The sequence below is a fragment of the Marmota marmota genome, unplaced genomic scaffold (assembly GCF_001458135.2).
Source record: "Marmota marmota marmota unplaced genomic scaffold, marMar, whole genome shotgun sequence".
Lineage (NCBI taxonomy): Eukaryota > Metazoa > Chordata > Mammalia > Rodentia > Sciuridae > Marmota > Marmota marmota.
The window spans coordinates 4676349-4703878 of NW_025999897.1; the positions used below are offsets into that span (position 1 = coordinate 4676349).

Genomic DNA, 27530 nt, shown 5'->3' on the forward strand with positions numbered 1-27530 from the left:
ATCTAATGGGTGAAAAGTGGTATCTCCGTGTACTTTCCATTGGCCTCTGTTTTGCTAGGAGTGAAGCTGCACCATCTTTTCATAAGTTCCTCAGTTGTTTGTTTTTCTTTTGACCACATTTGTGCTGGGTTGTTCATTCTTTTTTTTTTTTTCTATTGAATTTCTACAATTAGAATAATTACTCTTTCTCTATGAATTGCAAATAGATTTTCTGTTGGCTGCTTATCTTTTGACTTTACTTATATTGTTTTTTTTTTTTTTTTTCTGGGATGTGCAGCTATAAAGAGGCTAACAGAGGAACTTCTGGTGGCCACAAACCTGCCTCCTCCAGGTGCCATTGAGGAAACAGAACTGACAGGTGAGGTACGAGAACAAGGGGGCAGGGTGGCCTGACTGACACCGTGTGGGTGCCTCAAGTCGGCCCCCACGTGTGGCCTTTCCAGCTACCTGAATGGAGCACCCTTCCTCTGGTGGCCTGGAAGGGCCCCCTGAAAGATGACAATGTGTCCCACACTTGTGCTGGCGTTTGCGAGATGGCGGCAGCTCCCTTTCTATAAGGCCACCCAGGCTGTGGAGGGACAGCACCCCACAGCGTCTAAGCAATTCTCCGAAATTCATTCCCCAGATCCAAGATTATTAGAGATCTTTTATTTTTTTTTTCCTTCAACAAAACCACTACCCTAATCTCATCTGTCATGACAGCAGACGTGACAGCTGCCGTGCTCAGCAGCCACGCCATCACCCAGTGTCCTGTCGAACTCTTGCTTCATCTCCAGGCTGCGTTAGTTACTGTTGCTTTCTTCCTCTCTCTAAATCTCCCTCCATCTTTTTCTTTGGAAGCTTCTAAGACTCGGGTCCATTTTTCTACCCGTCTTCACTTCCAAACTCCTCCTAGGGCCATCTCCAGCGTGGACCTTTCTCCGATTCCCCTAAATGAAAAATAAACAGCACGAAAGCAAAACACGAGGTCTATTTTTGATGACAGTGACCTGGTCCCACCCCTGATGGAATGAGGTGTGCAAGTCACAGGTGCACAGCAAGTGGAGCAAGAACTAATTAAGAGTGTAATGATCGAAAGGGACTCCGGGTGGGTGTCAGGAAGTCCTGGCTCTGCCTCTGACAGGCGGAGCGACTTTGAGGATGGGCGGGCCCTGCCTCTGTACACAGTGTCTCCCACGGTCCTATAGCTGTTAGAGTCTGTAAACAAGTCAGGATGGCGCCTGGCATTTTGCCAGGGGAATGTTAGAGTTCATAAACAAGTCTGGATGGTGCCTGGCAAAATGCCAGAGGGAGTGGTTTGAGAAGTAACAAAAGTGAGCCATTAAGTGTGGAGATTCCTGATTGGTTGACTGCTGTATCTAGTTTATGTTAATTAGATAAGCTGTGTGGAATGTATAAATACCGCTCCTGTCCTGCAATAAACGGCTCCTACTCCTGCTGTATCAATGTAAACAAGTTATTCGTCACCCCCCAGTTATTTTGCTGCAGCCGGACTGCGGCATATAGCCACTGCTCCAGGATGTGTTCTTCCCCACAATTTGCAAATGAGAAGGTTGACAACAAGGTTTAGTCTTAAGAAGTGGTTTCCGGCCTCTGAGTTTCAGTTTGCCTACTCTGAAAAATGGGGATTCTGATAGCTACCTCCATGTATGCTGTAAGAAGTAAGCGCAATACCAACTAACCGTGTGGGAGCCCTCCCAGAACGGTTGCTATTTAATTCTTATAAAGACTAGAAACCAGAGGGATGACAAGTTTTCAAAAACACAGTTTACCAGGTAAATAGAAACCAACCAGTGTTGCAAGCCAGAAAAAAAAAAAAAATCCCTTGGAACATTTCATAAGCGAGGGAACAACCTCTATGTCATCGGGTTGCACTAGATACCACATTTGCATGTCTTGGCACATCTGTGAGGTCGCAGATCATACAACGGACCTGTGAGTCCTGCCGCAGCTTGTCTGCGGTCTCTCTGTGTGCAAGGGAAGCATTACCCAAGTTCAAGGCATGAGCGGGGAAAACCCAGGTGGGTCTGGCTTTGGGACTTAGGAGGGGGCATCTGCTGGTTTGGGGAGAGGTGGGAAGCCCGGAGAAGCTTGGACCAACCAAGAGGAAGCCTGGGTTCTCCTGTTCTTCCTGGAATATGGGGAGTGAGAGGTGCCAGCCTGTATCCTGTTTCCTTCCAGGTTCCTGAGGGCAGAATCACCGGGGTGCGGTATTAACCAGCCAGGTGCTGTGCGAGGTGGAGGGGAGACAGCTGTGACTCAGAGGGCTCAGGAGGGATCTGGAAGGTGTTCAGAGATTTGGGCGGACTCCCCACGCTCCTAGTCACTGAGCCCATGGCTTCAGGTGTGGAAAACCTCCCTGACAAGACATTGCCTTGTCTTACAAGGACTAGGGTTGACATCCCCTCCCCCACTCGGTTTGGGGCATGGATGCTTTTATTATATTCATGTGTCCCTTGTGGGTTGGGGGCAGGCCCTTTGGAATAATTTTGGTGCCAGAAGAGGAAAATACAGACACAACAATACTTTTTTAATGGCTGGTACCGTGGAGACCCCGGATCAGAGCCAGAGGGAAAGCCAGGCCTCTGTGCATTCTCTTCTGGTTCATTGTTGAGGTTCCCCAGCTGCAAGGTGCGGACATCTTTGACTTCTTTTCTTTCCAAATCTTGTAGTTTTCCATGCACAGCCTCTTAATTTTTCCTTTTCTTCCTGTTGCTTATGCCCTATTGCAGCCCTCTTACCTGGATAGCAGAATATCCTTTTAACTGACATTTGTGACCGTGGTCCTTTTTCCTTCCCCACTCTGGGTCTCATCACTGCCAGATTAACTGTCCAAGGCCCAGCTTCCAGCACGAGCCTCCCATACAGTCCTTCAGCAGGTCATGAGCACTGGCCCCAAGCCCCTGCTCTAGCATCCCCCAGATTATCCTCTTCTGCTTCTCGGTCTCCCTCCATTCATGCTCCTCCTGCCTAAGTTCCGCTTCCTGTTCTCATCCTGTCTTATGCTGGAATGCCTTCTCCCACATTTTCATCTCCAGAAATCCTTCCCCGCCTTCAGGGCCAAACTCCCCTGGAACTTTTCTCTGAACCTTTTCCAATCTCCAACCGGATAGGATCTTTCTCTCCTGCTCCCTCAAAATTCCAATGCAACTCCCATGTCTTCTGTCGCTCTTGCCACATTCTGAGCAGCAGTGATTTAGACACGTTTCTCGTTCCTTCTAACAGACGACGGGCAGAGGCCATGTCTTATCTTTGCACCCCTTACGAAACAGAACCCAGCACCTTGCACACAGAAGGTACTTATATTTATTATGGAAAGAAGTTGGAAGCGCTCAACTCACCGAGTTCCAATAGAGCTGTGTACCGAACATATGCCGCTACTGTGTTTTCAATGTATTTTTGGTATTGGGGGCTAGAAAATATTTCAGGGTTTTGGTAGTTTATAATTCAAGACAAAACTGGTTTTCATTTTCTTTTCTCAAAATTAGTTTTTTAAAACTGACGTAAAACCAAAAAAATGTATCTTTATGGTACCATGTGATGCTTCATGTACACATTGTGTGATGTTCAAATCAGGGTAGCCAGATCTGTCTCCTCAAACGTTTAGCATTTTCTCTATAATGAAATCACACAAAATCCTCCCAGATTTTTGAAATATGCAATACAGTATTGTTATCTGCAACCACCTGCTGAGCAACAGCAAGCAGAACTTCTTACTCCTGACTATAACTTGGGATGGATTCATCAACTTTTTCCCATATAAATCTGATCTTTTTTGGATCATTTCACTTCAAGTTGTCTACAAAGAGGACTTCCTACATAAGAGAACTCTTATGAGATGAGGCGGCAAAGATCAGAAGAATTAGGGAGGACTAGGTATCCCTTTATGATTTGAACATCACCAGATCATTCTGAAGAGGACGTGGCATAGGTATATGGTATATCGCTACATTTTTAGTTGCATCAGGACAAAGTAACTTTTAAATAAGTTAATGTAAAAATCACTTCCAATGTCCTGGAGGTAACATATTTCTTTTGAGGGATAATTTGAAATGTTGATTCTCCAGGAGAAAAGAAAAACTTTGTCCTAAGACATAAAAATGAGTGGGCAGTATGCTGGTCTCATAAATGTTAAGGAACTCACTTGATTTTCTTTCTGCAATCTCTGGCTGCGTGGCTTCTCTTTTTCTTTCAGTTTTCCTGGCTTCATCATGCAATGCTAGAATTCCTGAGGCTCTGTTCTGACTCTCTCCCTTCCTCCCTTAGCCTCGCTTCTGCCACGATTGCACACACACCCACGGCTTGCATTACCACCTGTATGGGCGGCACTCAGATTTATCCCTCCAACCCTGGGAGCTGTGGATGCAAATATCCAGTTGCTTATTTCTCTGAAGGACAATGTAACAAATATTTTCCTGGGCCTTACAATCTCTGTTTTAACTATTCAAGTCTGTCATTGCTGCCTCAGGAAGAGCCTTAGACAATCTGTGAATGAACGGTGGAGCAGGTTGCAATACAGCTGTGTTCCAAAACAGGTGGTCGCGGGCCAGCCTGGGTCACAGTCTTGCATCACCTGTTTTAGAAGCTCTAGTATTCAAATGCTGAAAACCGAACTCACGTTCTTCCCTTCAAGCCTGGGCCTCAGCTGTGGGTTTTGCCCAGTGGAGGGCCCCTACCCCCCACCCCCATCCCCCATTTTAGGTCAGCTTCCCCTTGAGCTGACCCTGGGCTTTGGGTTTAGGAGCAGGCTTTATTAGGAAGTCATGGCATGGAGAAACTGATAAGAAAGAGAGAAGCAGGACAGGTGGAAGAAACCAGATGAAGGAGTCATTTCAGGCAAAGTGCCAGACTTGGTCTGGTTTGTACGGGAACTTGTTGTACCTAAAAGTTTGCCCTACGTTGAGACCCAAGACCTGGGGACTCCGGTCAGTCATTGGTTATGATTGTCCTTGGGGGAAGGGGTAGTGGGGAATGTATTAGTTTTCTGTGGCTACCACTTTTCAGGGGTCCTGTTCATTTCATGCTTTGAATATAAGCCTTGATTCTCTGCCACTGTGGCTTATTTTAAAAATGGATATAATTTTTTTTTTGTGATCCCTTCATGACAGAGGCCGAGAACATGCTCTCTCCTTAGCCTGGGTCATGCTTTCCTCCCCTCTTATACATTTCTCTTCTGCCTACCAGCCTGAGTCTCAGGTTCTTGGAAGTCTGCATGGGGTCCCGTGTCCCTGTTTCTGTGCTCCAGTGTGTGGTGTGTTCCTCCTGCAGACATTCTGCATTACCATTTCTTACTGGCTATGCTTATCCACCCCAAGCACCCAAAGGGCAGAGTCTATTTCTGTTTTTGCTTGACGCTGGCTCCTTAGCATTTGGCTCAAAACTCATTTGGGTGGAGGAATGTGCTCCTTATCTCCCCCCCTCCCCACCCCACCATGGATGCACAGCTCTGTGAGAACTGTCTTCTGTATTTTTCTGAAAAGACAGCTAGTGGGAATCACAGGCTTACTCCAGTCCCCAGAATAAGAGAAGTAACCTTGCAAGCTTTTTAGATATCAGATGTTGGCTATATTAAAGTATCCGAAAGTCTTACCTTTCCTTATTTCTTTCCACTATGTCTTCTCTTAAACCTCCCAGGTCTCCTGATTCAGGGTGGACTAACCTGATAATAGGAAATAACTTCTGTCCTTTCTGTTGACATAACTAGTCTGCCTTTGGCATCTGGCTACAACCTCTCTTTCAAGAGCAATGGTGCCAAATTCTCCTGAGCACTGCTCTTTAAGTTGCATGCTGCAGAAATTACATTTTGCTAGACTCACTGGCTACCAAGCTGTTAGGGGAACTGACACTCTTTGCTTTGAGAGCTCACACTGAGGTTCCCTGGGGAGGAATTTGGTGATAATCTCTAAACTATTTCTTAATTGTTTGAATCACAGTTCACTTCCTGGAGATGTTCGTTCCTGAGTAATTCTAGGAAGTGCTGCACCAGATGGAGAGCTGGGATGGGTATTCCTGCCCCATCACCTGGCTGAGGATGGATGACCTGCAGAACTTCGTGGAACCTTGGTCACTGTGGCCTGGGACCCTGAGCAGGAAGATGGGACTGTCAGGCACGGAGGCAAAATTCTTCATGTTGTAAGCTCAGTTTGCTGGTCATGTGACATTGGAAGACAAAGAGTGAAAGGCTCAGGGTCATATATTTTCTTCTTAACTAAGCTCTAAACTCTTGAAGGCAAGGCTCTAACTTGGATTTCTTTCGCATCCTCCTTGGTATTTGGCTCTGCAGACAATCAATGCTCTATAAATAACTGATTATTAGCCGCCCAGACAAGTTTCCTGCTGTAGAAAGCGCCATCACATTCCAAAACACCAGTATCAAAAGTTATGCTGGGGGTGGGGGAAATCTCTTGAGCACAGAAATTGTACCAGAATTCCCTCTGTGTTAGCCTAGAGTTCCTAAGGTGGGTCGTCCTCATTTTATGAACTTCCAGACCTATTCTGTTATAAAGGAGATTATAAGAGCATTATGGTGGGTTTCTACGGTGCTTAGCTTTCAGTTAAATATTACATCTCTTTGATCCATATGTCTAGTTCAATGTTCTTATCCTTGACTTTGGTCTTAGAAAAATCATTTTCTCAGAGTTGTTTTTGCTTCCCTCCTGGCTGAGACGAACTGTTCTGTCTCTCCAGGACAAAAAAAAAAGTAGGATTCAGGTTTTTGGGGACCTGTAGCTCCTATGATATGGGAGGACATCCTTAGGAAGAGTACAAGAGGATGAATTAGTAAGAATTGACTCTGCATGTAGAATAAGAAGTAGATCAGCAAGTTGCCCTTACTTCTGAGATCTCATACTTAGTAGAAATACTTCTCAATCCCACTCCGCGGCTCCCAGCACCCTCGGGGGAAGCAAGGGACCCTGGGATGAAGCTTTGTCAGCTTCGGGATGAATCTGCCTCGGACGGGCGACTGCGATTTGTGTTCCAGAAATATTTCCTGAACACCTGGCATGTCACTTTCAGGCACCTTATTTTAGGAAAGTCAGGGGCTTTATCTAATGGACCGTCTTGATTCTCCAGCCAGTTCCTGAGTAAGAGAACGTCAGAGCAGTAACGTGGAGTGGATGTCACGACCGCTGAGGCGGGCAGGACAAAGGTGCGCCCACCCTTGGGAATCTGCCCTACACCCCGAAGGGGTCTCTGCCCAGCTAGCTTGTGAGTCAGCTTGATCTCTAGGAGGAGGTGATGGGGGCAGAACTACTGTGTCTGTAAATCAGAGTCACTATTACTGATGAGTTTGCAAATCTAGAGATAGGGAGGGTGGGACAGGTACCCAAGTCTGGTTTAGTTGACCGTTCATAGCTGTGTGACCCAGGGCAGGTTATCTGATCTCTCTGTGCCTTATCCCATTTGAAAAGGAGAATAATTGTACCTGCCTCATGGGATTTTAGTGAGGATTACATGGATTGATAATTGATTATGTGAGTTATTATTACTATGATTTCTCCATTGACATAGGTACCTCTGTGCCTCATGTGGGGAAAGAGGACTGTGAAGAAATACTTGAAATTTCTGCTTAATGTCCCATTTGCCTGAGTTCTGCTTATCTGGTGAGAACAAGAGTTCTAATTTGCATTCCCTAGTATTGCCCTACCAGAGGCTCAATAATGACTCCCTAAGCGATACTCATGTCCTAATCCTTGGAAACTGTGAATGTTGTCTTATATGGCCAAAGGGAATTGAAGATATGATTATGCTGAGGATCTTGCGATGGTGAGATGATCCTAGATTATCTGGGTGTGCCCTAAATGAAATCATAAGTACCCTCATAAGATAGACACTTATAAGCTGGGCACAGGTGCACACACCTGTAAATCCCAGTGACTCAGGAGGTTGAGGCAGGAGGTTCAGAAGTTCAGAGGCCAGCCTCAGTAACTTAGGGAGGCCCTAAAGAAGTTGGTGAGACCCTGTCTCAAAATAAAAAGTAAAAAGGATCGGGGATGTAGCTCAGTGGTAAAGTGTCCCTGGGTTAATAGATGTGTACAGAGAAGAGGACAGAGAAGAAAAGGAGCAATGTGACCCCAGTGGCAGAGAAAGGTTTGAAGTGAGAACAGTCAAGAAATACCTGGAGTCACCAGAGCTGGATGAGACAAGAAATGGGTCCTCCCCTGGAGCCTTAGGAGGGAGCACAGTCTTGCATACTTTTTGAGTTTGGACTCTGGCCTCCAGAAACGTAGAAGAATAAACTTCGGTTGTTTTAAGCCATCCAGCCTGTGGCCATGTGTGATGGCGGTGGTAGAGGACCAAGACCAGCACCTATTGGCGCTGTAGCTGGTGGAGCTGGGGGAAGCCACCAGGCATGACGTGGACCCTGGGCGCTGCTGCTCCTGAGACCAAGTTCAAAGGGCATCCCCTAAGAGCCACCATTCCTGAGCCTGGGAACTCTCGCTGGGGGAGGTGGGTGGTGGCAGGCTGGGGAGGGGTGGTTGCCTCTCCATCTCATCCCAAATTCTGAAACAGGGATGGACAGTGAGCTCTGTGAGTGGATGGCCAGTCAATAGACGGCTCCCGTAAGGACACACAAGTGACAGGGAACAAATACTCAGGGGTCCTGCCTGAGGGCTCCACCCCTCCCCTGCCTGCCTGTCCCCAGGGCTCTCACTCTCCCCCTCGGGCTCTTACTGGCTCAGGATGTCTGTGGACCCCCCGCTCTGCGCAGGGACCCGTGGTGAAGCCCTTCACCTGTATTGATCCATCATTCCTCCCAAACATCCCGCGAAGCAGGTCCGCTGTTGGCCGTCTCACAGATGCGGAGACTGACCTGGCTCGCTCAAGGTCCCCTGGCTGGCGAGAGGTGACTGGCTTTCAGGACAAGCTCTTCACCTCCCTGCGACCCACCATGGCCCCTGCTCCTTGACCCCTCAGGCTCCTCAGGCGGAAAGTTACCAGCCTGGGCTCCCTTGCTGCCTGTCCCAGCCTTCTCCCCACGAGAGGGACTTGTAGGTCCATAAATGGTGCGTGGAGAAGCCATCCAGGTAGGGACAGCCTCCTCGTACATGCCTGTCGGACACTTGCCAGCGGGGATTGTAGAAATGTTAGTTACAGGTCGCTGGGGACCAGGGATAAAGGAACTTGCTCAACTGATGCAGAGATAGGAGATAAGGTTAGGAGACCTGGTTCCTCATGACTCAAAATGGGGCCTTTTTTGTTTTCATAGTCTTGTCAATGTGGCAGGGTCACCCATTTGGCTCAGCCCCTGCTGACTTTGGATGGCCTGACAGATCTGAGTCTAGATGGCCCCCAGTTGAGCTAGATGACTATGGCCAGCTAGAAGGGACATTCCAGGGGCTGGGACTGTGACTTCAGTGAGAAACCTCCATCTCTCCCTCCACAGCAACTTTCCAACCAAGTGCTGAAGTTGGGGGTAGACTGGACTTCCTCGGGGAGAGCAAAAGAATGATGCCCACAGGCACGCCAGGGATCCGGAAGCTTCCTTTTAGCCGGGCAATGTTTCCGGGATTCTAGCCCATTCTATTCTATTCTCTGGCCGTAGAGCTAAGAATCGAAATGGTTACAGACACCACAGGCTCAGCAGAAGTAAGTACGGAAGGAGCTGCAGGCTCTGGGGGTGCTGCACGTAAAGATGGTCGGGGCTTGGGGCTTGAGATTGTGGCTCAGAGGTAGAGTGCTCACCTAGCACGCATGAGGCCCTGGGTTCAATCCTCAGCATGACATTAAAAAAATAAAGATATGTGTCCACCCTATAACTAAAAAATAAATATTAAAAAAAAGATGGTCAGGGCTCAGAGAGGGGCCACAGTTCAGAGGGGCTTTCTTACATCATTGCCGTGCACGGCACAGGGCCACCCCCGTATTCTCTGTTGCACGCACCCATTTCCAGAAACAGGAGATGTTACCACCAGACTGAGCAGCGGATTGTGAAGGGATGATTCACAGAGCAGAAGCCTCCGGGCCACAGTCTATGTCTTTTCATAGGACTGTTAACTGGGCAGTGTAAACCTGTGGTCCTCAACGAGGGGTGATTTCGCACCTTTGGGGATATTTGGCAGTGTCCGGAGACACTTCTGGTTGTCACAGTTGATGGGGGAAGTGCTAAGGGGTGCTGTAAATATCCTATAATGCAAAGGACAAATCCACACAACAGAAAATCGCCTGGCCCCAAATGTCAGTAACTCTGAGGTTAGAAACCCTGGGCTAGCGCCACAGACTCATGAGCAAATTAAGCATTTAATCCTCTGATGACAACTGAAAATTGCTATGATGGATTTTGGACTCCAGGCTATTTAATATTTTCCGTAGATAGCATAAAAGCCTTCCTTGGGGCCTCCGAGACTCCTTCCATATCTTCGACACAGCAAAAATTAAAAATGTGACTTCATTGTTAAGAGAAAGACACATTTGAGTCAGCAGGCATTTACTTTTTAGACTCATAACCCACCTAAGACGCACATTGATAAGACATGAACACACGTGTGACTTGTAAGAGATGCGGCGTTGATCTATTTACATGTCACAATTTTGGTACTTTTCATCCACTCACTGTACAATTCTAAAATCAATCTCTCTCTCTCTCTCTCTCTCTCTCTCACACACACACACACACACACACACACACACACAATTAGTAGATGCCATCAACATTGAATCATTGGAGGGACATGAATCTCCTCTACCATTTTCCTGAGTACTGGGAGTGGACCAAGAGAATTCAGGAGGTCTAAAAACCCACACCCTGGGTCCTCTAATGATCAATAATTTACCAGAATACGTTTGTTTTTAAAAGTGTTGGAACTCTGCCTCACTCCCTACGACACAGGCATGGGCATTGGAAGGAGATAAAGATTTGAATGTGGGGAATCTGAATGTGGGCGATCGCAAAAGGGTGTTCGGCTAGGGGCACATATTTTCATGGTTTATCAGCAGATTTCCTTGTGGTTCACCCAGATTAAATTCTTCCAAGTCCTTGGCCTGTGAGCTAGTACTAATTTGAATGATATTATTTTTTTTCCACTTGATTTACAAACAGAATAATTGTGGATTTTTCTGGCTTATTTTTCTTCTCAGCATGAGCAGTCAACCATATGGTAAGGTAATTAATTGAGATATTAATGTATTTTTTTGTTCCTCCAGAATTTTCCCCATTCCGATCCTCAGAGGGTAGCTGGGCCTGTTTCCTTGTCTCAGATGGTGTTTATGATTCAGGGACAGTTTCTTCACTCCTTCCCTAGATTCTTTGTTTCAAAGTCTAGAGCCAGGGAAGGAGTGTCAGGCAGGGGGATTTGGCAGAAAGCAGGAAGTGCATAAAGAAACATAACATTTGGGGGAAGCATGAAGATTCTCAGATTAGGGAAGGAAAGTTGGCTGGGGTCCTTGTCTGGCCTGTTTCCTGGACATGACCTGTGGTGATGGAGGATGCCTGGCGAATGCCTAGGAAGACACATTTTAGGTCTCAGAAATCCAGCCTCAGCAAATTAATCTTGTGCTGGAGCTTGACACAGAAGCAACAGAGCTACCCACCTGCATGAGCCCCAGTGATGGAACAGGGATGGGCTCCTTCCAATGTCATGCTGCCCAGACCTCAGATAATTACTCTAAAGGGGCTTGGGGAAAGGAGCTCTGGTAGTGACTGAGATTGAATTTCCACCCAATCTAAACTAAAAGGGGGCTTAGGATCCCATTTGATTCGATTTTTGAAAGATAAATCAGTGTTATATTTCTTTCTTGCTTGAGTTACTAGAGCAAAATCCATCTGTACTATTTACCTGCTGTGTTAGTCAGGGTAGGTGAGGTTCTGCTACAGTAACAACTCAATCCTGAAATCTCAGTGACTTCACACAACATAGGCTTATTTGTCGACTATGCTACTTGTCTAATGAAGGTCAGTAGGGCTTCTGCTCTACAGAGTGACTCAGGGACCGTGCTTGATGGACATACCAAGATCCCGACTTGTAACCTTCACGGTCATCAGGGAAAGAAGAGAGAGGAACTGGAGGGTTCAGTACTGGCTCTGAATTCTTTCAAAGGAAGTGATGTACCTCATTTCAGCTGGCATCCCATTGGCTACAGCTGGTCATGTGACCCCACCTAACTACAAGGGGGCTGGGACTCCATAAGGGAACATGGATTTTGTTGAGCTGTAATGCACCTTTGGGGACATTTGACAGTGTCCGGAGACACTTCTGTAATGCCTCTGTTACAGCCTCTTGGTGCTTAAACACACATGATATGTCTTTTTATTTAATACTATTAATGTGCATGTGTGCAGAGCTTAATCCAAAGGTATTTTGAGGGGTTTGTCCCTTATTCCAATCCCCCTGGGGCCCTGCAAACTAAGGAAATTAAGATTCATGAAATAAAATAGAGCAAGTGAAGAAGGACTCAAAGCTAAGTTTTTGACCTGACCCTTTTATGCTCTTCCCTAGTGGCCACAGAGCAAGTGATGCTTTGTCATAAATTTTAATTTTGATTGTGACTCCTTAAAGAGCGTGATGGTGGTGTGGTGGGAGAATCGCTGAACCTGCTTATTTGTTTGCTGTTGAGAAAGCAATGACTGTACCAAGATTTTGTGAGGTTTTGCCGAACGGGCTGGTTTCCCAACATGCACTTCCCTTCTGGTAAAAAATACAATTATTTCTCCTTCTCAGAGATGGCTTCATGCTGTGTTGCAATGGACCCCTTGTTTCCACTCTGGTCTAACTGGGTGCTGACCCCATACTGCCCTCACAGGGCCAGAGCCCTGCTGGCCCCGCAGTTGAGTGAGACCTCCAGATGGTGATGTGGGGCTTCTGAGCTCCAGTGGGCTGGGAAGGATTTGAACAAGATGGGGCTTATCACGCACCCTTCCGGGGTGGGGGGGACACAGGGGTTTCTGTCCCAGTGAGCAAAAATCGGATTGCAGAGGAAGAAGACCAAGAGGGGCCTCCAGGTGACAACAGGGAGGACAGCGGGCTGACAGCATAGCCTCATCCTGCACCAGGCACTGTTTTCAGCACTTGGTAAATTCAGCTCATTTAACCCTCACAGAAACTCCTTACGAGGTCAGTAATGTCATCGTTATCCCTGCCATGGTAAAGACAGGGGGTCAGGTGAAGGCACGGATGACTCATTCAAGGTGGCACTCCTAGTAAGTGGCTGCACCGCGATCAAACCCAAGCGTGAAATCAGACTATGGGTGAGAGATTCCACCTATAACGATTTTCCTTCTGATTATAAGAAGCCAAACACTTTTTTTTTTTTTGGTATTAAAAAATTTGTGTATAGGCTAGAAAGATTCATGATTTGGACCATTTTTAAATCTTCTGATGATTATTGCCAACTTGCCTTCCAGAAAGGCCACAGCCGCCTGCCTTATCATATAGAAGGTTCTGGAAGAATGCTGCCTCACTAATCTCTGGACCCCTCACAGCACTGCCCACTAAACCTCCTGAGCGCAAGTCTTGTCTCCTATATGTTTCCAGGACCCGGCTTAAGACACAAGATGAAGTTAAACTCAGTGTTAAATTTCAGCTCTGGAGTCCCAAAGATGTGATGTTGAAATCTCAATTCCTGTGTACCCCAGCCCCTCGGAGCCACTTCCTTTATCTGAATATGAGGATAATGACGGTAACTACTTAGGGGGTTGTCATGAGGATCAAATGAGATAGTGGGTAAAAACTGTGTTGAGCACAAAGTGCGGGACAAGGGTCAGCTGCCAGCCATGTCACCAACCCTCCAGAAGCACGGTTAGAGGGGAAAGGTCTCCCAAGAACAGACAGCAGCCCGTTTAATACATGCTTTGTTGCAAGGAAAAAAAAAACAAAACAAAACAGAGGAGACCTAGAATCTGCAATGTGTGTGTGCGTGTGCATATGTGTGTGCGTGCTTATGTGCGTGTGTGCATTGTGTGTGGGTGCATAGGTTTCTGAAACAGGTGCCCTGACTGCAGACTGATGCTGTTTTCTCCCCACCTGGAATCACCAGGTATCTGACATCACAGTGATGGAGGGGAGATCAACTTGTGTTTTCTGTCTGGAAAGACCAGCTGCATTTAGGTCAAGGGAGGGCAATGACCAGGCGGGAAGCACTAGTGCTTTTCCCTGGCCTTGGGAGACCACGGATGCTGCTTCTCCATCAGCAGCTAGAGCACCGAATGTAAATGCAGGGGCCTGGATATCAATAGGAATCATGTAACTCAGGGAACTATTATGGTCTGCATGTGAAGTATCCCCCAAAGACTCACGTGTTGAAGGCTTGGTCCTCAAAGAAGCAATGTTCAGAGGTGGGGCTTTGGGGGAAGTGGTTGGCTCATGAGGGCTCTAACCTCCTCAGTGAGTCAACCCATCGATTGCTCCGTGGACTAATGGGAGATGGTGGAAACTGTAGGCAGTGGGCATGGTTGGAGGAAGAAGGTCACTAGGGACATGGCCTTGGGATTATTGTCTTTTCCTGGTCCATTCCTCTCTCTCTCTCTGTTTCCTGGCTGCCACAAAGTGAGCAGCTTTGTTCCTCCACATCCTTCCGCCATGACGTTCTGCCTCACCTTAGGTCCAAAGCAATGGAGCCAGTCAACCATGATCTAACCCTATGACACCATGAGCCCAAATAATTTTTTCCTTCTTTAAGTTGTTTTTCTCAGGTTATTTGTCACAGTGATAAAAAGCTGACTAACAGGATACAAGAGAATAACCAACAAGTGATCCTTCATCTGCTGGTGGTTCAGCATCAAATGAATGAGGAATCCAGCTCTGTGCATTATCCACAAGCTCTGACTCTACTTCCCAGTCATACCTCGGGGTAGGTATCCCACTTCACAGACCAGGAAACTGAGGCTTGAGGAAACAAGCTTCATGCATCGTAGTACTTATGAGGAAGAGCCAGGATTCAAACCCAGAGTTTAAGCACTTCTCTTTATTCATTTACTGAACATTTATCGAGGGCCTATTACTATATTTTTAGATACCAGGGCAAACACGCTTCCTTTCTTCTGTTAATGTCCTGTGACTGATGCAAGAAATGACCACACACCTGTAGCTTAAAATAAATGTGTTCTTTCACAGTTCTGGAGTCGGAGAGTTTGAAATCAAGGTTTGGGCAGCGCTGTGCTCCTTCTGAGGACCCTGACAGAGAATCCATTTTTGCTTCTTCCGGCTTCTGGTGGCTGTTGGTGCCCCCTTTAGCTTGTGGCCCCCTCACTCCAGCCTCTGCCTTCTCGATGACCTAGTCTCCTCTTCTGTCTGTGTCTGATCTTCCTCTGCCTTTCTCTTCTAGGGACACTTGGTGTAGAATTTGGGGAACCACCTGAATAATTCCTCTCTCAACCTGAGTCAATTAATCCATTCTCAAGGTAATTATATTAACAAAGAACTTCTCCCCAAATAGATCATAGTCACAGCACCTGGGGATTAGGACATGGATACATCTTATTTATTTATTTATTTAGAGTCATCTTTCAACCCCCCCAAAATCCTTACGGAGCTTATGATCTAGTGACGTTATTATGAAGCAAATCAATAAACAAGAGGGCATCAAGTGGCGTTAGGATCCCTGATGGGCTTGGAGAGAGAGAGCGCCGCTGTCTGCCCCTTTGGCTGGGGGATTGGACAGGAAGAGCCAGAGAACCAGAAGGAGCCGGCTAATCCTTTCCAGTGGGCCCCAACTACCCTGACTCAGCAGCCTCTGAATCTATACCTTCATGAGTAAATAATTCTTCTGGATGAGTTGGGCACAGCAGCCCCTGCCTGACGCATGAAGAGCAAAGACATTTTTTTTTTTTTTTAACTCATGCAGATAAAAATGGCTTTACTATCACAAACCACAGGAGGCCTTAACAGCCCACTGGCTCTGTGACTGCCAAAAAACAAGGGCTGCCGATCAACTGCTCTAAATCCAAGCTCATCGTTTTTGGCTGATTTCTCCCACCTTTTAATGGGTTCATGGTTAATAAGAGAGCAGAATGCCGCCTCACCGTGAACTGGGGTGTTCAGTTTGCAATGCAATCAACTGGAGGGGCCACTGATAAATTAACCATCCAATGGCTGCTTTATGGATGATTTCCATTTGGTTATAATCCATTTGAATATTTTTCCAGCTCCCAAACTTGCAGACACGTTCCATGGTGTATTGATGATTGATTACCCTTCGGCTCGTCATAGCAGATCCAAAAGTATAATCCAAGGAGAATCCAGGCTGGCCTTTGGACCTTTGGCCCTTTTCTGGACAGTGGTCAGTGGCTTTGAGTCTGCAAGTCTATTCCATGTGACTCCACAACCTACATCAAGAGCCTGTTGTTCCTGCCTCCAAGTCCAGCTAGTTACCAAGTCTGTTCCTCTGCATTGAGTGACGACCCGGGAAAGCGCCGTTCAGATGCTGCCGGGAGTTTTATGCTAAATGCACTGTCACTCAATGCTGACCAGAGGCCGTGAGATAAAGGTGAGGCTCGTGCAGGACAGCCCAAGAGATCCAACTGCTGCCACTGCTCTGGAACCTCAAGGCTTTAAATTCTTTCCTCCAGTGAGACAATCCAGCAGGCACAAGGACCAGGCCTGGTTGTGGAGCCTCTATCTATGGATGTGGTTTTACGCTCTGGGGCACAGCGCCATCTGCTATGCCGAGGGATGCACTAAGAGCCTCCACTGGGAAACTCCCTTAGGGATGTGGTGGAGGATGCCAGTCCTTCCACCGACCGCACTGGTCCTCTCTGGTGTGGGGAAGACTGCAGAAGACTTTTCTGAGTCTCCACTGGGAATCACCACATTCTTGTGTGCCCCTCGCTGGTTTTGACCAAATAGACGCAGCTGGTGGGGCAGGTTTTCATGGCAAACATTCCAAGAGAATCCTCACTCCCAGCCCTATTGTCTAATGTATCCTTATTTTCCTTTTGGCCCAATTTTTTCAACCATTTTACATTTATTTTATATTGCAGCATTTCATGATTATTTTATGGTCTATCTAAAAGACTGTCTAACATATAATCTTTGATTCTCTTTTATCTACAAGATTAAAAAAACATTGTTTTAAAGTTACTGCAGGGCCTTTGTGTTTGTAATGGCACGCGGGTGTCACAGACTAAGGGGTGGTCCCCAAATGACATGTCCCTGACCTGCGCCCCAGAACCTGGAATGGGTTCTTGTTTGGAAGATGAGTCTTTGCAAATGCAACTCAGTTAAGGATCTTGAGACGGTTCAATGACAAATGTTCTGACAGGAGACAGACATAGACACCAGACGTCGGAGCCGGAGGCAGTGTGACCACAGAGGCAGAGACAGGACTGCAGTGGCCGCAAGTCAAAGAATGCGATCCGTTACTAGAAGGTGGAAGAGGCAAAGGCTGGATTATCCCCCAGAGCCGCTGGAGGGAGCACTGGTCTGTTGACATCCGGTTTCCAGCTTCCAGAACCCGGAAAGAAGTCTGTTCTTTTAAGCCACCATCCACGGCTTAGTGACAATTTCTTACGGCAGCTCTAGGAAACAAATATAGTGACTAATCCCCTTTCCAGAAGTTGCTCAGGAAATGCTGAGTGATCCCCTGGCTTAGAGTCCTGACTTCCAACTTCCTGGGAGTGTGACATCTCTGACACCCAGCTGTGGCCCTGCACGCCGCTCATAAGGGCTCTTCTCTTCCAAAAGGTCCAGGACAGTGGGGCTGAAGAGTCCGTGGCAGAAAACCTATCCTCGATGATATTTTAAACTTTCTGATAGAAGATTCTACTAGAAGATCCTGTCTCAATTTCTCATCATTATACCATGATAGCATAATGATTATAATTATGGATAATCATGGGGAACACAAATCTCCCACTGTGTGCTTTGGTGCCCTTGAGTTGTGTGGAGGGTGGTTCCCAGCAGAGCTACCCCCACGTGGGCAGGTTTTCATGCATTTCAGTGGAGAGTGCACTTAGAGGTTTGGCCCTCAGGGTCGCTACCAGGGCAGTACCCGTGACTCCTACCAAATGCCTTCCCCAAGCCCCACCCAGAGTCTGCTGTGGACAACTAAAGGCCAGCCAACCTGGGGCAGTGGGTGGAGCTGGTTTATGATAAACTATGAATGGACCAGATGTCTTCCCTTGGGGACATTCAGGTCAACCTCTTACTGGTGTATAGACTAGTGCTTTCACTGTTGAATGCCTTACAGATGATTTCAAAGAGCTTCAGGAAGAAGAAATGACTCTACGTTCATGAGACTAATGTTAACGATGATTATAGGTTGAACATCTCTGACACAACAGTCCAAAATCTAAATGCTCCAAAATCCAACTTTCTGCATGCTGAAATGATGTTACAAGTGGAATATTCCACACCCGAGCTCATGGGACACAATAGTTCAAAACATTTCAGGGGCACTAAAAATATTGTGTAAAATTACCTTCAGGCTATGTGTATAAGGTGCATATGAAATGCAGATAAATTTCATGTTTAGACTTGGTTATCAGCCCTGAAATATCTCAGTAGGTATGCAAATATTCCAAAATTAAAAAAAAAATCTGAAATCCCAAAAGTGTCTGGTCCCAAGCATTTCAAATAAGAGATACTTAACCTACATAGAAAATACCCTATAGATGAATGGATAAGTAATGGTCTTTGGAGATACACTTCTAAAATACAGGTTTTAATGAACTTGATAAAGTGAAGCAAGTCATTATTATTTCTAAATATTTGGGTTAATATGGGAAGAGGATGATATCGTGTACTTGGTCCACTCAACCTCAGCGTCTGTTAGCTTTGGTGAGGATTAGGATTATTGTAGAAGAAATGCTGAGTCAGTTTCCAACTTTTGACCTCTAAAAATGGGTTCCAGAAAACTTTATCCATAAACAAACAGATTAAAAAGAGAATATATAAAGACACCTTGCTTTAAGGAGGGGGGTTGAGGCTAACTCTTCTGGGAGGCACAGAGGATGAAGGGGCTGAAGGAGGAAGGCCAAGAAGCCTCTGCTCCTGGGCTGTTGGGATGTGAGTCACAGGAAGGGATGAAGACAGGCAGATAGACGGGTGACAGAGAGGGAGAGCAGATGCAGAGGCCCAAGCCTGTCTCCAGTTGTGAGAGGCCAGCCCTCCGCCCTTGCTTGAGTCGCTACATTTCCTATTTCTGCTTAGTCTAGTGTGATTGGGTTTTTGCCTTGTGAAACCAAACTATCTCCATGAATACAGGGTTGACTCTGCAAATAGAATGAACTATTTCCCAGGAAAGTGAACGTGTACACAGTGCAAATTTTGCATAACTTAAGGGAACTATGGGTCTCACCTGAACTCAATGGGATTCAATGGGCCCAGTTAAAAAATTCCTGCAGTGACATATATTGCTAGTGGGACTGCAAATTGGTGCTACCACTCTGGAAAGCAGTATGGAGATTCCTCCGAAAACTGGGAATGGAACCACCATTTGACCCAGTGATCTCACTCCTCAGCATATGTCCAAAGGACTTAAAATCAGCCTACTGTAGTGTCAAAACCACATCAATGTTTATAGCAGCTCATTTCACAATATGAACGAACCGACCTAGGTGCCCTTCAACAGATGAATGGATAAAGAAAATGTGGTACATTTACACCATGGAAATTACTCAGCCATAAAGAAGAGTGAAATTATGCCAGTAAATGGATGGAACTGGAGGCTATCATGCTAAGTGAAATAAGCCAGTTCCTAAGAACCAAAGGCCAAATGTTCTCTCTGATATGTGGATATTAATGCACAATAAGAGGAAGAGGGAAGTATAGAAGCTCATTGGATTAGACAAAGGTGAATGAAGGGAAGGGAGGCAGGATGGGAATGGGAAAGACAGTAGAAAAAATCAGACATAACTTTCCTATGTTCATATATGAATACACGACCAGTGTAGCTCCACATCATGTAAAACAACAAGAATGGGAAGTTATACTCCATGTATGTATGATGTCAAAATACATTCTACTGTCATGTATAACTGAAAAAGAACAAATGAAAAAAATTTTAAAAAATTCCTGCAGTGAAATTTTGGATGATAAGAGGTTGAGTGTGATTATGGAATTTTAGTTGGTCAATCTGACTTTCTCTAGTATCGCTGAGTGCTCAGGGGAGCACAGAATGCAGAGATAAGCAGCTACTCGTTAGGCGTAATCCTTAACTCAGGATAATAGAGAACATGAGCTGAGCTTTGAAAGCGGATAGACACACATTCCCTGCAGGATTTGTGACTTTCCAGATACTGAAGAAAAATGAATCAGATGTACAAAATCCCATTTCAATTGACAAAACCAACCCCATGGGACACGTGACTTGGCCAGGAGAGAGGATCTGTTTTTCTGTGTAGATTTCATTTTTGGTTAGCATCATCAAAACCTTGACCTATGACCCATGGAGCTTGACCCAGATGTTGGTGATCGAAGAAGGCAAGTTGGCTGAGGCCAATTTGCTTGGCTTCCAAGGGCTGAATAGCTCTGCTGTTCTTTAGCGGACGTCTTTCTGCACCATCGATCTCTCCTAAGTCTTAAAACTCCACCATTTTTTTTAAAAAGGGTCCAGTTTCTTAGTCATGTGTCCCCGTACCTGCATTCCTTAAGTTCCTCTTTCCCTCTCCATATTTTGCTGACTTTACTTACAGGCACTTGGCTGCAAGGGAACCATAGTCCTTCAGTATGCTCTGCTTCCTGGGGCTTCCCAAATTTATTATCTGGTTGATTACTAGTGAATCCAACAAAATAAGCCCTTTTCTGGGACTCCATTTTGCCTCTCGCTCAAGCCAAATTCTCCTGGCTGCCCCCGGCGCTTGGCTTCCAAAGCCAGGCTCCAGGGATGGAAATGCTGGATGCTAGCATCTCCCAAGCACTCAAGCTCAGTTCTGTCCTGATTTCACATTTCAACCAGAGGACATTCTGCCAAGTGACAGGGCACCAAAAAAAGAGCTAAGCCTTTTTCCACACTGTGGTTTTCATTAGGCGTGTGTGTGTGTGTGTGTGTGTGTGTGCGAGTGTGTATGTCTGCCTATAATAACAGGTAGTAACTTCTGCCCTGCTAAAACCACAGCTGTTTAGAATGGTATCCCCACTCGGCTTCCAGCCACCTGCAAGCCTACTTCAGCAGAATCTGCAGGCTCTCATCGGCCTCTGGCTTAATGAATAATCACGAGAAAAATACAGGTCAGCACCTGCCAGTGGGCAGGGCAGGGATTGCTTTGGCTAAGTCAAGTTCTTTGTGTTTCCCATTTTTTCTTTGGTGCAAGACTTCTTAGCTGCTCTTCCTCCGAAAGCACAGGAAGCCGAAGAAATTCCCTCATCTTGGCAACGACACGTTCCCAACTTTCCTTGGTACTCCCCCTGCCCACTTCTGAAATGGAGTTTACTCAGCAAGAGGAAGGGCACCCCGGATACACATTTCGTAGGGTCTTGGTGGAGTGGTTTTGCTCTAGACGTTTACAGGGAGGGGCAGACAAGTTCTAGGGGGAGGGTTACATTGGAATGGCTTTTGTTCCAGGCCTTTTTCATGGGAGATAACAGGCCATTCACCCAAAGCTCCTAAACCCTGGTGTCATCTGTTACCAATTTGGCATTCCTGAGATATTTATTCTGGCTCTACCCTGTGGCAAACCATGAAACAGATGTATCATGGCGACCATGTGCAAGTTTGGGGCCTTTCATGCCAAGAGCAAGTGGCTGTTTATTCTCTTTCAAAGCTCCATGAAGTTACAGCTGGATATAGGCATTAAAAAGTGTGGTCTATGTGGAAAGGATGTATAGAGCTCAAGAGGATCCGAGTGGGTGAGGGTTGTCAGGAAAGACTTTCCCAAAGAGGAAAGGACACAGAGGGACACAGGGTGGCAGAGTTGGTGTATGAGAACATGGGTTGTGGAGCTGACCCTCTGGGACAAAGCCTGCCTGTGGTATTGGTATGCTAGCTGCCCGACTCTGGGCAGGTTGTAAACCTTCTCATCCTATTTCCTCCGTATTCACATTCTACTGTGACAAATTACCACAAGCCCAATAGCTTAAAACAACATTCCTTTAGCATCCCGTGGCTCCCGGGTTTGGAGGTCAGAAGCCCAACTTGCTGTGGCCACGCTCTCTCAGAAGACTGATGTTAAGGAGCTAGCCAGGTCAAGTTCTCATCTGGAGGCTCTAAGGGAAAAACAAATCTGCTTCCAAGCTCATTCTTGTTGGTGGCAGAATTCACTTTCTTGTGGTTGTAGGACTGAAGTCTCTGTTTTGTGTGTTTTTTTTTTTGCTGGCTCTAGGTTAGGGGTAATCTTAGCTCCTAAGATCACTCATTTGCTTTGCCCCATGGTCCCCTCCTTTTTAAGTCAGCAATGGCACAATGTACTTTTAATATCTGCTTCCTTATGTTCCGTTAGCTCAGGAAAACTCTCTGCTTTAAGGGTGCATGTGATTGGATTAGGCTTACCAGGTCATTTCCCTCTCCCAAGGGCAATGAACGTGGAATTTTAATTACATCCATAAAACACCTTGCATCAGTATCTAAATCACTACTGGTTTGAATAACAGGGAGAGTGTGTGTACATGGGGGGGCTGGAAGACCACCTTGGAACTCTGACCTCATGCACCTACTTGTGGAGAAGCTGAGAGGCCCAAATGAACAAGTGTATGGGAAATACCCAGCACACAGCAAGCAAGTTCCAGGTAGGAGGATTTCCACGAGAAAAATTAGCCACTTGGGTTCCCAGGATGGATGAGATCTGGGGTTGGGGTAGAAGGAGGTTGTTAGGACTTGGGAACAATAAGACAAATTCTGTTTTTTTGGGGGGGCACTGGAATAGGAAGTGCTGTCCTCCTTGAAAGGAGAAAATGGATGCTCTCCCTGATTTAGGTCTTTGCTGTGGCAGTGAGGACCAGGGTTTGGAACGAAGCAGAAGAAACCTAGAAATGGCCTTTTAGACTGTCCCCCTCAGGAACTATCTGCAGGGAGATTTTTCAATTCTGAAAAGAGCGAAGAGGTTTTTTTTCAGCTACAAAAGTCCGGGGTTTCAGAAACCACTAAAATAATAGCTTTTCCAAAACCCGCCAAGCCAGGCTCTAATTGGAGGAATGGGAATGGATCCCCAGCCCTCTGCTGAACACACACAGCTGGTGTGGCTCAGGAACATTTTCAAATTGCAGGAGGCCATGCCTGACCACTTCGGAATCAGAAAAGGGGCCTAGGCCCTGTTGCTGCTGTGAGAAAGGAAAGTGGTCACCCTTCGTAAGTCAGTAGTGTTTGGTCCACCTTGAGGGTTGAACTGCTCACCAGGAAGCTACGGTTCAAAAGCCCTGGGCAGTTATGAGATGAACTGCAGAGAGCAATAAGGATGGAGAGTGAAGAGATTATATTGTTCATGTCATGGATGCGATAGGGGCAGGAGCTTATCCTTCAAAAACTCCTCCTCTACACCATTCTTATTTCCAGCTGAATTCTCTTTTTCATCTCAGATCCTGGCTTTCTGTCCCCCTCCCTCCCCTATCTGCCTTGGCTTCTGGATCTTCTCAAAGTTTCCCCCAGGAAAACTTCAGCCAATTTCCTCCCCTTGAACAACTGTCACTTTTGAGAAGCTGCCCAGTCTCTTTGCTGTGATTTTTCAGAGACTCGGGGGCCAGGCTTCCTTCCAGTGATGGCAAAGAGGTAGGAGAGGGGGCGGCAAGGGCTTCCGGTGGTGGGGGACACACAGGCGTGCATGAGTCTGAGAGACGCTGACTCTCCAATCGCAGGACAGCAACACCTTGTTGATAGCTGACCAAGACGTTCAGGAAGAAAAGCAGAGAGCAGGAAACTCACATTTGCTTTGTAGCTGCTGGAGTTTCTGCTCAGGGAGACACGACCCTATTTGACCTTGCCTTTGGTCAAGACCAAGGGTTATAGAAGAACAGACCAAAAATGTGTTGGCAGAAGGCCAGGCCAAGATGACTAGTTTTGATATGTCCAAGGATGTTGTCTGGCTTGGGCAGCTTCTGGGCCAGAGTAGAAACCCCAGACTCAGCCTTTAAGGATGTCGGTATAGCAACAACATGAACCGATTACCTGAGCTCCAGGTGAGGCCGGCCGCCATCATTGCCCATTAAGGACCCAAACTGAGAGCAGCACAATTCTGGCTTGTTAGTTCCTGGCCAGGAATAGTGGAAATGACATCTCTCTGCTCCCTGCGCTCCTGCCTCTTCGCTATTATTCCAGACAGGTGCCAGAGGCGTCAGGGGGCCTGATGGAGCCTGGCGTTGGCTTGGCCGCTGTGATCAGCGGCTGACGACCTGACAGAAACACTTTCCCTGATTACATTTTAAACTTGGACTTGCCACACTTGGTTACATTCGTGGGGAGAAAGGGAAGGAGGGAGGGAGGGATGGAGGGAGAGAGGAAACGAGGGTTAAGCAGGTTTGCTGAAGGCTGGGGGCCAGGGAGCACACGGACAGCCCACCTGCACCCAGCGTACCGCCTTCTGCATTCCAACATGACTAAATATTGACATCCAACTAACAAATATCGATCGAGAGCCTAATCATTCACAACAGTAGGTGAGCTTCATCCTGTGCTGTGTGGGGAGACAAGCCATCACCTACCTCCTGTCAGTAATGAGCTGGAGGTGAAGAAAGACACTCTCTGACTTCATACCATAACTTATTAGTATGGTGGTAAAAATAAAAATTAAAAAAAAAAAAAGAAGAGAAACCACTTAGACTAATGGTCTCTTCTGGGCAAGTGGCAAAGGATGCTGATTTGGCTTATTTTATCACATGCACCTTTCTTGGCGGGGCAGACAGTTTGCTGATATGCTTATTTTGGATGGTAGTTAGTGTTAGGTAATTACTGGCATACATATGGTATCCACATATGTTTATAAATCACTGCATTTTACATATTGGCAGGGTTGGGGCTATGGACAAGGAGGGCTTGTCTGTCTGTGCAAGAGACAAACAATTAGCCAGGCCATACATTGGTTCTTCCTTTGCTGTCTATTCCGATTATGTGTCCGCAGGGGGATGCGGTGGCTCCTCTGGCCCTGTGCACCACACTTCCTCATGTCCTCATGGTCATGTGCCTAAGTGAGGGTACCCCCAGGCTAAAGGGAGTAGTATTCATACTTACTACATCTTACAAGAGAACTCTGGGCGTGGTTCAAATCCACACTGGCTAAGGAATCTTCTTGCTTCCATTTTGAGCACTGGTATAAGTCACTACACATCTGCTTATTAATATTATCCTGTTGATGTTTACAGTACAGTTTGGGTGAAGGGAAGGTGTTCTCTGACTCTGAGGTGAAGTACTGGGGATTGGACACAGGGCCTTGCACATGCTGGATAAACACTCTATCACTGAGCCATGTCCCCAGTTTCTTTTTCTTCTTTAAAAAATTATATTTTGAGACAGGGTCTTGCTAAGTTGCCCAGGCTGGCCTTGAATTTTCCATCCTCCTGCCTCAGCCTCCAAAGTAGCTGGGATTATAGGTGTGCACCACCCATCTGCACATTTATCGGTGCAGTCGATCCTCTGTGGTAGCCCACAAACCTTGCTTGGGAAATGGTCACATTCAACCATTCACATAAAACTACTCTGTGACTTCTGAATACAGCAAGGTCACCAGGTCCCTTTGATCCCCTGTTAAATGATCAACATAAATTCTGGTCAGAAAGAGTGTGTGTGTGTGTGTGTGTGTGTGTGTGTGTGTATGAATGTTTGTGCATGTGTCTTTGGACTTTCCTCTAGGACCAAAGTATCATAGGGGAAATTTAAGGCCACAAAAATGTGACTAAATGAGTGTGCACTGATCCACATTTACAAAAGCTAATGACTTCCCATAGTCCCTCGTTCTCAAATCTGTATTAAATGTGTAGATAATGTTTCCAAGGGCAAAATTTCCTAGTTCACTGATCCAGAGTCCCATGTTATCGATGAAATAAAGGTAATATTGAAAGTGACAGTGTCTGAAAAGCAATCTCAACTGTCTTTTTATTGCATGCAATTAACAATGAAATTGAGAACCACTTTCTTTCTAATATAAAATCATTAGCCACAGAGTTGCAATTGAAATTCACCACAGTGATTTCAGCCAATAACTCTCAACTTCTTCCTCTTTCGGAAGGGTTTGATTCCCGCCCCCTCCCTTCGTTTTTAAGCACTACAGAATAATGAGCAAACAGTTAAATTGGGCTAGCTCCGAGTTTCAACCAAGATTTATGGTCTACTCATCTTCCAGTGGAGCTATAAAACTACTGATGACATCTCATATCTTGAAATCTCTTGTATTGAGAAAAGAGATGGGTGTGGTGTGAAAGTGAATTCTGGATACAAGTGATATTTAGACAAGTTTCGTACTTTAAAACAGTCCTTAACTCCTACAAAGGCTTTCTGTCATGAGCTGGGGATCTCAGGGATAACTACTCTGCTTTCTCTAATACTTCCCACCCTCTCACAAAAACACCCTTTTTAAATTTATCTTAAATATGTTTGGGAGCCCTCCCCCAGTCTCCCTCCCCCTCTAAATTTTGCTTGGGTTAAAAAAAAAAAATCTAAGGCAAATTTTTTTTTTTTGTTGTTCTCTGCAAAAGCATCAACCTTCAGATCCAAGTTAACCCAAATCATCACGATAATAAAAGATAATAAACTGCCTTCAGTTTAGAGCGCTTCAGTTTAGACAGGGTCTCAAGCCACGTTTAAGTACAAACAGTGGGGTGGCTGTGTTAGGGAACTGCTCCAGTTGACATCCTGTCCTCCAGTTGACACTGGGCAGAGGGCTAAGGAAGGGAAAGAGCTGCGTCTTGGGGGGAGTAAGCTTGCTTTCCGGAAAGTGCCCAGGTCTGCCCAAAGAGCAGAGGCAAGTGCTGAATCTGAACCAGCTCTGGAGCTGCTCTGTTTGGAAACCTCATTCTGAAAACCCGAAGTCCAGCAGCGGCTTTCCAGACCAGGACAAAGAGAAAGGGGGAGGAAGGCACCGGGGAGCAGGAGCGGGGCTAGGCGGCCAACAACAGGGAGCTCAAGGGGAGTGGCTGAGAGCATTTCTTCCTGGCGCCGCTGCCCAGAAACTTTTTCTGCCACAGATATCTTACTTCGGGCCTGAACTCTGGGGTCCGCAACTGCTGGTGGGGTCTGCGCGGGGGCCACACTCCGAGCGCCGTGACAGGGTTTCAGGACTGGGCGAAGTCGCCACAGCCCAGGGCCCGGGCGGCGGGGGAGAATGAGACTGGGAGGCCGGGCTGACGCGCCGGTGCTTGGGTCTCCCGGGCGGGGTCCTCACCTGTTCCAGCGGGCCACCTTCCTCCGGTAATACCGCAGCGCCTCCTGGCTGGCCAGGAGCGAGTCTTCGGGACCGAGGAGAGGCGGCTCCTCCAGGACGTTGTACAGCGGGTGGGCGAAGAGGGCCTGCATCTTGGAGCGCGGGCTGCTGCGGCCGCCGCGGTCCTGCTCAGCCACGGGCCCGGCTTGGGAAAAGTTGTGCGCGACGGTGCCAGGATTCGAGGAGGCGGCGGACGCCGCGGAGGAGGCGCGACCCGAGCACGGGCAGCCGGGCGGGCGCCCCGGGGCCGCAGCTGGCGCTGCACTTGGGGCCAGAGGTGGAAGTAGAGGTCGGCGGAGAACGGAGCGCGCCAAGG

General features: G+C 46.8%; 1 protein-coding gene and 1 long non-coding RNA gene across 5 annotated transcripts in view; one reads left to right on the forward strand and one right to left on the reverse strand.

The window, feature by feature from the left end:
* The window catches only part of Fam20a (FAM20A golgi associated secretory pathway pseudokinase), a 52522-nt gene extending 24999 nt beyond the window's left edge, over positions 1–27523 (reverse strand). The window contains exon 1 of the mRNA XM_015504858.2: positions 27176–27523. Coding sequence (XP_015360344.1) covers positions 27176–27306 — 131 coding nt within the window. The 5' untranslated portion in view covers positions 27307–27523. The remainder of the gene's footprint in view (positions 1–27175) is intronic.
* On the forward strand, positions 1774–17015 carry LOC107158372. 4 transcript variants are annotated; one of them, XR_007345653.1, is made up of 7 exons: positions 1774–2021; positions 2182–2344; positions 5934–7150; positions 7513–9029; positions 9389–14787; positions 15262–15337; positions 15434–17015. It is a non-coding gene; the product is annotated as an uncharacterized LOC107158372 (long non-coding RNA). The 4 variants fall into 4 exon arrangements; XR_007345654.1 differs by having other exon boundaries at positions 5934–6132; positions 7018–7150; positions 7513–14787; XR_007345655.1 differs by having other exon boundaries at positions 5934–6132; positions 7075–7150; positions 7513–14787.
* Positions 27524–27530: the final 7 nt, after the last annotated feature.